This window comes from Arachis hypogaea, chromosome 15, assembly GCF_003086295.3.
Source record: "Arachis hypogaea cultivar Tifrunner chromosome 15, arahy.Tifrunner.gnm2.J5K5, whole genome shotgun sequence".
In the NCBI taxonomy this organism is placed as follows: Eukaryota; Viridiplantae; Streptophyta; class Magnoliopsida; order Fabales; family Fabaceae; genus Arachis; species Arachis hypogaea.
In genome coordinates, this window is record NC_092050.1 from 52,251,540 (window position 1) to 52,262,213 (window position 10,674).

The window sequence follows — 10,674 nt, forward strand, 5'->3', positions numbered from 1 at the left end:
AGGGATGTCCGATTCAGTATTAGATATATAACCATTAGTGTTACCTTTTCCTATCAACTTAAGCTTTTGAAATGAGTGGTTTTATGACATGGTATCAAAGCTTTAGACTTAAGTTTTTGGGATGAGTGGTTTCATGACATGAGATGTTTATTATCCCTCGTACTCAGATGGTTATTTGTACAAATATTCCATTGGCTCCCTAGCCGGAATCCTCATTTCACACTAACTTGGTATCAATTTTTTATAATAAAATAGATATATAGATAAATACTTGTAAAATATCGACGTGGATTGATTGAGTAGTCAGTTACTTATTAACCAGTAACAAACCCTTAAATAGTGCTTAAATCCGTAATGAATTAATCCTTAATTTATTGGATTGGGAGATATTGTGAGAAAATAAAAAAAAAAAAAGAACTTTGTGGCACTATTTATTGCAACGGGATAGGTCTCAAATTGGTCTCCTGATTTTTGAACAAACGTTTTTTTACCTCAAAATAAACTCAATAATATCTCATGAATTTTGAATCACTGAAGGTAAAAAATTACCTGAGCATACTAAAATACCTGAGCATGTTAATTATCTCTATTCTCACGTAAAATACTTGTTCATCAATAACATTAATCCATATAGCGTAATTGAGAAAAAAAGTGACAAGCATGACTCAACGGTTTTTGTACTGATCTATCATTATCAACCAATAAACATGTTGGCACAGTCATAAACACTGATATTACCAAAAACAACAGGAATTCACTTTAAATGAATCATGATAATGAAACCACAAAATAATGATGGCATTGTTGTGCTTGTCTATTTGTGAAGACTTAAGATGATCACAGAAAAATGTTCCTTCACTAAAAGTAAAATTCAAAAAGGTAATAATAGGTTTTACTTATTATTTATTAACAATCATAATAAATATATTCGAAACAGCTGCAGCCACATTTTTTGTTTTCTTTTCTTTCATCAAACACTCTAATTATAGGAGCATTCCATAATATATTTTGTCATGTGCCGGTTAATTTTGCCAAATTGTGAACTGCAGAAGTTGCCTTCTCTGTTTATTAGGAGAATAGAAAAGTGAGGTTTTCAACCTTCATACTTGTGTAACACATTTGTCTAATTTCTTGGCCTCTCTCTGAACAAATTCAACAATTAATTTGACAACAGAACTTGGCTTCTCCAGATGAGGAATGTGGCCGCAGTTTGGTATTTGGCGTATCACTGCATCAGGTAGTTCGCAGTGTAGTTGCTGCAATGGTAAAAAAAATAAAAATAAAAATATTCAATAGTTAATTTCAGAGGACTTAAATGCGCCTCGATCAACTTTGGTGTATGATTCACCAAGATAACCCAAGAGTGTAGATTAAACAGAAGATAATGATGAAATCTTTTGCTAAGATCTATACTATTGGATTATTTTAATGCACGACGCACCACGTATATCTCTGCACCATAGGATGTACTTTCCAGCATTTAAAAGAATAAAAAAGTCTTAATAAATTTCTTGCTCTTTACCCTCCAGGATCATTTTAGGAATAGTGCTTGGAAACCAAATTAGCCGATTTCAGTTAATACAAAAAAAAAAAAAATTCATCTACAATATTTTTTTAAGTTATTCTTTTATCCCTTTTTCTTTCCTTTGCCCCTTTCTGTTTCCCTCTTTTCTCCTACCACCGTAATTTCATCACAACCACCATCCACCACCACTGCTGGGGAACACTGCCGGCCACCTCCGGCCAGCCACTGCCTCACCTCCAACCACCCTATATAGAGTCTCTGAACTCTAAATTCTAAAATCTAAATTATAAACCTTAAATACTAAATTTTTAATTTTAAATTATAAATCTTTGACCCTAAATTATAAATTCTAAACCGTAATCCTAAATTTTATACCCTAAATTGGTTTTACTATTTTTAGTTTTGGATGTTTCTTTTTAATATTCAATTCTAAGTAATGAATGTTGGCTACAATATTGGTTGAGAAATATTGGCAATATAAAAAACTAACCACTGCAAGCTTGTTGCTGATGATGCGGTCGTTTTCACCCCAAATGATGAGTGTTTTCTGTTTCACCTGTTCAAACAAATTCAAAAGATCTTGTATTGAAAGAAATCAAGCATCTGTAATTAAATGGTGTCAAAGGTGCCCTATCCAATATCCATACAAGTTTGTCAAAAAATAAGGACTAGAAGGGACTTGAACAATTGTACATAAATGAGTCCTACCTTCCAATGGCTTTTACAGGCACAGACTTGTGATTTCTATGCGACTAGTTCGCCATGGTGTCTCATGAATGTTATGTTTAAATAGCACACATAAAATATCGATACCTCTAATTATATTCTAACCAAAAAAAAAAATTCCTTGTTCTAACTCGTGTGTGGAGTGATTGTGTCCAAAATCAGATAATAAAATATTGAAATAAAAGCTATCCAGCTAGCTGAATTCAACATTCACAACAAGCCGGGATCAGAGTAATGATGACAACCTCACCAAATAATCACATCTTCATGTATGTAAATATGAACCCTTAAACTCAACTAAGTCTCAAATACCAAATATAAGGTCGTCTCTTAACTCTCTTTAAAATATAGCCGTGTACACCAAAAGCATCATTGTTCAAACATAACCATTTTTATTTCAATACGAACAGAACCTCAAAGATGGCAAAATTCATTCCTTGATGGAGACAACAGAATCAATTGCATCACAAATCAGTAGAACTTAAAGATAGCAGAGAGTAGATAAACATTCAACTTTTGCTAGTGATTGTTGCTCTACAGAAAAAAATTAAATAAAAATGATACTCAAGAATGGCCATATAGCAGATTGGGACTTCTAGTGAAAAGGGTATATTAGATGAACGGCCATGGTACCTTAGACTTAAGAGAGATATCAGAATGTGTGAAAAGGGTATATTAAAGTGCATTTGTAGTCCAAATTTCATCATACAAATAAACCTAACAAATCCAAACCTCATAAACTTGTAGTTGTGAGATAGTATATACCTTTTCTATTAAGGAAGAAACATTGTAACCGCCACTAGTCATGAAACCAACCGTAGCATCATCCCACCAAGGCATCAAACAGTGCAAGCGACCGACCTACAAAAATTATAGGAAGACTAACATTCTTCATTATCGCAACATTTCCAAAGGGCATTGTAAGAAAAATGATTATATGAGTCACCGTCTATGTAATTAATTACTAGCGATGCTCTGTGTGATTGGGAAATTGTGACATGACCCATTAAATACAATTATTTTCAAAGAAAAAAAATTAAAATCTTGCGAACAAATATTAAACTATTGATTAGATCAAGGATATTGATACTCTTATATAAAGAAGGGTACTGTAACAAAGTCCTTAGTTCCTTTACCAAAGTAGCTTTGGAGATATTTTTCTCAAGTATATAAGATGCTTCAAAAGCTAAGAATTCAGATATGAATGAAATCTTGGGTCTCCTCAACGGGTGCTTAAATTTGTGATGTTCATATCTCTATGAGTGCGTATATCCAATGCTCCATTCTTATGGAATAAAAAATGGTAAGAAAATGGGTATGCCTCCTTATATAAATCAATTGTCTTATGCATACATACATGGTGTGAGACATTATGCCGACTCACACTCCATCTGCCATTGGATGAGGTGTGAACTCAATCTAATTTGAATCGACATCTCATCCAATAGTGGATAGGGTTTGAGCCACTCACACTAATAATATCTACACATAATGTTTTTCTATAAACAACACAGTAAACTTTAGGGTCAGACAACTCACATTAGTACAATCAAGGCTGGTACTGAATGACACATTGTAAAAGGTCAAATAGTTAGCATATAGGCGTAACGGCAGGCTCTTCAATAAATACACCTGATTCAAAAGAGTGTCTAAGGGTGAGTTGTAACTTGCAATTTAAGCCATTATCACCATCATCCTCATACTCATTCATATATATCCCACAATTCAATTTGAAAGGCTTTATTAAACATTAATGAAGGGAAACAAGTGTATCTCGAATTCTTGAAGCCTAATGATTTAATGCTGAAGATTTCTTTATAAATATTCTCCACAAGAAAATGAATTGCTTGGAAATCTTTAGCAGAACAAGAAGGAAATGATGGCTAAGAAACATGGATGTTCTATTTTTGTTATTATGCTACCCGTATTCATTGGACGCGTAGAAACATGAAAACCCCCAAAAGCCAAAGAATATCGCCAACATATATGGTAGAGAGAAAGAAAGTGTTGATGCGAAAAGACATCATCTGCATAAAAATTGCTTAATTTCCCCCTTCCTTCTGGAAAATATATTCAAAAGTAGAGAGTTGACTTTTATTATTTAAAAGATATTCAAATAGGGCCATTAAGATAAGATTGCAAGGGGTAAGGAATGGATCATTCCAAGATCAATTTACTATCTTTTTTGAGATACAGAAGGAATGACACCAGCAGCATTATATTAAAAAGACAGATGCCATTTCCAAAACAAGAATGCCATATTAAGAATTTATATACTTGGTTAAAGATATTATGAAGAACCAAAAAATAACCCAAGAATTTATATCCCATTGACCACACCTAAAGGAGAACAGACCACATTGAAATAAGTCGTAAGATAACAAAATACAAAAAATAATTCATACAAAAAAGAGACCATTAGCAAAAAGAAACAAGAAAAGGTGTAAACAACCGTTTTCATGCTTGAAAGATTAATTTGCTAACCCAAAAGATTGGTTCTATAAATCACTAAACCTGAGGACCATTTTGTCAATAAACCAATATTTCGAAGCCCAAATTGAGAGTTTCACTCAAGACTCAAATGAAACATTATAATCCTTCAAGTACCATAAGATAATTATCAACATTTGAGAGACTATTTTGTCAACAAACTAATCTTTTGATGACTAAAATGGTTGTATACTCCATGATACAAGGTAAATTTTGTAGATAGCTGAGAGTGGTATGAACTACATACCCCGGCATAAGCAACAGCTTTTGGCAACGTTGCTAGCTTTCCTGTTCCCTCTGCATATACACTAGCATCAATGAGAACAAGCTTTTCCACCTGAAAAAAATTGAACTGCACATAAATTATCAGAGCACACCAACTTCAATTTTTACTAAATATGTTTTCACAAATTCAGTTGTGATTGATATTCAGAAGTTAAATTACTGGATGGCACATACAGCTTCTGGATAATTGACTGTAAAGTCAACAGCGACAGCAGATCCAAGGCTTGGTCCAACCAATATCATTGGCCTTTTGATGTAGGATTTCCAAAACTGTAAATAGATTAATCAAGTTTAGCCTCTACACAGAGTGTAAATTTTGGAAGGAAAATAACAGTGATGTTTAAAGAAACCAGTTACAATCATTAAAGTAAACCACAAGTGATGTATAATTTAATTGATATGTTACTCTAGTTCACATAGTGTAACAAACGCTAACACCTTAATAATTGAAGCAGAAATTCAAGAATCAAATACCATTATCATATATTAGAAATTAGATAAAAAGTTGAATTCCACATGCTATTTCTAACAAATACAACTTTTATCTACATTGCATTACCTGATTAGCATCGAAACTAAACTCTATAGTAGATTAGTATTACATAAGTACCTGATAGAAATGCTCACGCTTTGATACCACGTCACAAGCGGGAAGTTTTTCTGTGAATAAATGAAGAATAAGAAGAAAGAGTGACATGAAAAATCTCTCAAAGAAACCTTTTATCTGTTGCTATCACTTTTTCGTATATTCCCGGAATCAGGACGGATCTAGAAATATTATTATCGGGCTAATAACATATATAATATTAAAAAATTATACAAAAAATTATATAATATAAGATATATTACAAAAATATATCGATACAGAATATATTTTAAAGTACAAAAAATATGTGTGTACTCTTTACTAACGAAGTGGTTGATTCTTGGTATCATAAAATTCCTCGATAATAGAATCTGTGTTAAATTTTTCAGCAATTTTCTTTTCAATATAATTAAAAGACAATTAGCAAGAAATTCATCTTTTATTTTGTTTCTGAGTTATTCTTCATAATATTTATAACTTAAAAAAATCTGTTAGTTGTAGCAATTGAAACAGACAGAATTAATAGCAAATGAATCAAGAAGGACGGTCACAAAAAAAAATCCATTTTATGGAATTTGAAAATTTTTATTTAATTATTGTTACTTACATTTTAGATATTAGAAATCATTAATATTTATGTTAGACTGGACTTTTATTTATACTAAATTAAATACTAAATAAGTTTTTTAAATGAAAACGAAAGAGTAACACAACATGGCAAAGTGACCAAACAAACCTAAATCAGAGAAACCCCAACCAAGAATGTCGATGGCCCAAGTCTCAAAACCTGATTCTTCCAACAGTGGATAGGCATATCTCCATTCCATACATGAGCTGAAAAATTAAGAATGCATGAGAAGAAGAAGCTACTTGAGCACAAAAATGTGTAAATTATAAATTAGCTATATTTCTTGAATGTTTTGAGAACCTGTCAAAGCCATGTAGAAGAACAATTGGAGTTTCCTTCTTTTGTATAAGTGGCTTAACACAACTACTCATGATGGGATTTTCTGAGAACCTAACCTGATTGTCATATAGAATAAGATCAGATATTGTATAAGATCCAAAAAAAGAATAGTGATTAACTATAATTGATTACTACGAGCAGAACTCAAGCTTGGATAAATTGTCAATCTTATTGCAAGCAAATTTGGCAAATGAACATCATCTTCGTAGAATAGGCTACAATGTAAGTCCATTTAAAAATCTACATAGCCAGAAATAGATGTTATGATTAGTTCTAAATTTTATTTAAATTTTTAAATGACAATTCATTTAGGAGAAATGATAATTCCTAATCCGTTTGGCTAAATATCCTTTCAATTCAAAATCTAGCTAACATGCATTGAATTATCTTTAAATGTTCTGTAAATTACAATTTATGCCATTGTGAGCGGAATTTTGAATTAAAAAGATCTTGAGGAACATCATTAGAAGGCTATATCATCACTCGTTCACACATTTACACATGTAAAAAATAAGTGGAAAAAATATCATTCTCTTAATTATCACAGTTATAGTACCACTATCTGTTACATCAAAAGTGGAACTGAGGACAGCCTATCAAAACCAACATTGAAAACGACATGTGCTGGAGATAATACTGTATAAAACTGTAATTCGTTGTCCTGTTGAGCAAGCTACCATTTATTTTGTGATTCAAATTTCAAACATTACCTGTTCACTTAAGGATTGAAGTATTGTTGCCTTCTTGTTTTAACATATCTACCCTAAAGGCTAAATCATTCTACAGAAAGAAAATCAAATATACTATAAATGCTTCAATCAATTGAACCATAAATTTGAAGCTTTTTTTTCCCTGTTTGGGTTCTGAAGCAATAGGTTATGTCTAATGACCCACATAATCAAAGAATTACCATAGAGCAATAGGCAACCATTTTAATTAACACAATTCAGTCTATAACAGTTTTTGCGTCCTACAATTTCATCCCTCGTCATTTTTTTATTGCATTGGAAGTTTCTAACCACGCAAACCATGGGACAAAGTAGTCCCTCAACATTTAAGAATGACACGTTCATCCTTCACTATTTTCTTATGAGAAAAGTTTGTTCTTCGCCTTTAGTCAGGGATGAATTTGTAATTTTAGATCCCCAGGACCATTTTGTCTTATAATAATTTGCATGATTGGATATCTCTTAGGTGAAACAAAAAATTTAAGCAGAAAAAAGTGTGGGATAAGATTCTGTGGATTTCCTCTTAACTTTATTCTTTTCAAAAAAATTTTGGATCCTGATAGTCAAGGAATTTGTTGGAACTATAAACTGAAATTCAATCAATCACCAGTGCTTCCTATTTTACATCCGACAGAACATTTAGGACAGTACTATTTGGAAAAAAATAAACAAAAAATAAAAAGAAACCAATAAAAACTTATGCTCACTCAGACATACATAAAAACTATTGTTAATCTGTTATAACCACAAGTCATATTTGAGCCCCAAACTCAAAAATATCTGAAAGTACGGTAGAAAAAAAAAACTCTTACAAATTTTCTGAAATGAATAATGATATACCCTCTAACCACTTTCTTAATTACATCATTTTTATTACTAAAAAAATTAGATACAGTAAATATTTTCTGTATCTAACAATTTATAAAAGGATTAGGAGTATGATTTAAAAAAATAATTTTCTAAAATAGAAAAAAAGAAATTCAAAATACTAGAAAACTCATACACTGTGAAGCTCGACATGCGCATATTATTTTGTATTATTAATCATCTTTGTGCTTATTACTAATATGGTGGAAATTCAGTACAGTCGACTTCACCTGAAGTTGATAAATAAGAGCCGTTAGATAATTTGACTGATTTGACCAAATTTTCATCTTATGACTGTCAACTATCAACTTCACGTGAAGTCGACTACACGTGTACTAATATATAGTGATACAATCCTATACATGCTTTCAATAAAAAATAACCCATGGCCCTTTCTGGCTTCTGCACATAAATTAAAAACAATAAAAAAAACCCTTAGCAATGCATTAAGAAATGCATATGAAAGTAACCCGGCAATTCTGCAAACAAACAGAGTGCCTTTGAGGAATTACAAGTATTAAACGAAACATAAAAAACCAATCAGGAAGACATAAATCATTTCTAATAATAATAATAATAATAATAACAATAATAATAACAGCAAAATTCCGATTAGATAAAAGAGAAGACACGAACAAATATCTTTAATAATAAAAGAGAAAACATAAAAAGAAAAAGAAGAAAAACAGAATGAGAAAATGGTGTTACAGGAACAGGGAGCCTCTGAATTCGCAAGGCGAGTCTACGAGCGAAGGGATCATGGATTCTGTCAATGAGCTTAGGAAGAAAGGAAGGGAAGGGTTCATGAGCAGCAGCAACCACCACACTACTCCACCTCTTCGCACTCACTCTCACACTCAGAGGGGGCAATGCTACAGACCCAACAGACGCAGAAAACACCATTTTTCAGCATCAAACACTGCTAAAGAGGAACTTTGTTAAATGTGCTTGTTTTTCTGTACTCCACTCTCTTGTTTCTAATTTCTAGCGCGCACACACACTCTATAATGCTTCAATGTTGCTGTAATTAAATGTAATGTTTCTTTCTTTAATTGTCTTTCTCAAATTGTGCTATCACTTCCTCGGCTATTTTTTTTTTAATGTTGTAAATTGTAATAAATGATGTGATGTGGCTTTATAGTTTAGTGTAGGTGAGTTTTACACTTGTTACGGCCTAGCCCAAACCATTTGCGGGTCGGCCCGACTCGAGCACCACTCGACCCGAACGGTCAGGAGCAAGGCACTTAGTCGCCGATCCGGACACGCGTCCCTGACAACTTTACTACAGCTGTGCAAAGGAAGCATCGAGGAAGTTGGGTCTGTCTTTGATGGGCCCACCTCTGACACGGTATATATGGGGAAGGTCCTACCCTTCACCCAAGGTATGTCACATACCATTAACCCCTTTTTCGCCTGCACACTTTGTTGACTAGAGCGTCGGAGTGTCTTTGCAGGTGACACCCCCCTCCTCACACAAAGAGCTCGGGACGCCGTCTACTACAGCCCGGTGACTTACGACCAAGCGAGACCCCCTCATCAAACAGGATACCAATCCGAACCATCCGGTACCCGACCTACCGAACATTGGCGCCGTCTGTGGGGACACGCCTGAATGGAAGTTGTACTGGGCTCAGGAGGAGCAGGGCGAAAAGCCGGGCACAGAGGGGAAGCCTCCGTGGCATCCTCCCGGGAGCGCACGAGATCCGCTCCTTAGCGAGCCACACGATCCCAAGAAAGACGCCCCTTCGGGGGAACTGGCGACAACAGCGCGAGAATAATGCAGGAACTACATCATAGGATGCAGGACCTGGAGCGCCGGCTGGCAGACCGGGAACATCGCCAGCAAACTCCCGAATCCAGCTACTCCCGTTCCCCCTAGAAGCCACTCCCGACGTGCAGCTAGCACAAGATCTGAGCCCGAGAGCGCTAGGGAGGAAGGACGCACAAGGAGGCATCGCGACCCCATCATATATGCCAGGAGCGGGAAGAGACGCACCACAGATCGTGACCGAGAAGACGGTCGACGAGAAGACGACGAAAGAAGAACAAGGAGAACGCGCGGACCAGTCATAATAGGCGCGACCCCATTTCATCGTTCCATCCTCGAATTCCGGCTGCCAAAACACTTTGACAAGCCAACGGACATGAGGTACGACGGAACCCAAGACCCACAGGAGCACCTTACAGCCTTCAAGGACAGGATGAACCTGGAGGGAGTGGGGGACGAGGTAAGGTGCCACGCTTTCCTGGTCACCCTCGCGGGACCTGAAATACGGTGGTTTAATAGCCTCCCGCAGGGCTCGGTGGCCAAGTTTCCGAAAATTAGCCACGCCTTCCTAGCCTAATTTACTACCAGAATAGCAAAGACAAAGCACCCGATCAATCTGCTTGGAATGACATAGAGGTCCGGAGAACCGACAAGGAAATATCTAGATCAGTTCAACGATGAGTGCTTGGAGATCGACGAGCTGACTGACTCTGTTGCTAGCCTATGCCTGAC

The 10,674-nt window shown here is 35.0% G+C and overlaps 1 protein-coding gene across 2 annotated transcripts; it reads right to left on the reverse strand.

The window, feature by feature from the left end:
• Positions 1-672: 672 nt before the first annotated feature.
• Positions 673-9,216, reverse strand: LOC112750390 (alpha/beta hydrolase domain-containing protein VTE7). Of its 2 annotated transcripts, none has more exons than XM_025799105.3 (10): positions 8,883-9,216; positions 6,541-6,635; positions 6,349-6,446; positions 5,637-5,686; positions 5,201-5,296; positions 4,989-5,078; positions 3,791-3,883; positions 3,017-3,112; positions 2,016-2,081; positions 673-1,256 (listed from the first exon to the last, which is right to left on the reverse strand). In XM_025799105.3, exons 1-10 carry the CDS (start codon positions 9,075-9,077, stop codon positions 1,101-1,103), a joined length of 1,035 nt encoding a protein of 344 aa, XP_025654890.1. In that variant the 5' UTR covers positions 9,078-9,216; the 3' UTR covers positions 673-1,100. The 2 variants fall into 2 exon arrangements, with proteins under 2 accessions (XP_025654890.1, XP_025654889.1); XM_025799104.3 differs by having other exon boundaries at positions 4,989-5,093; positions 8,883-9,201.
• Between the last annotated feature and the right edge of the window lie 1,458 nt (positions 9,217-10,674).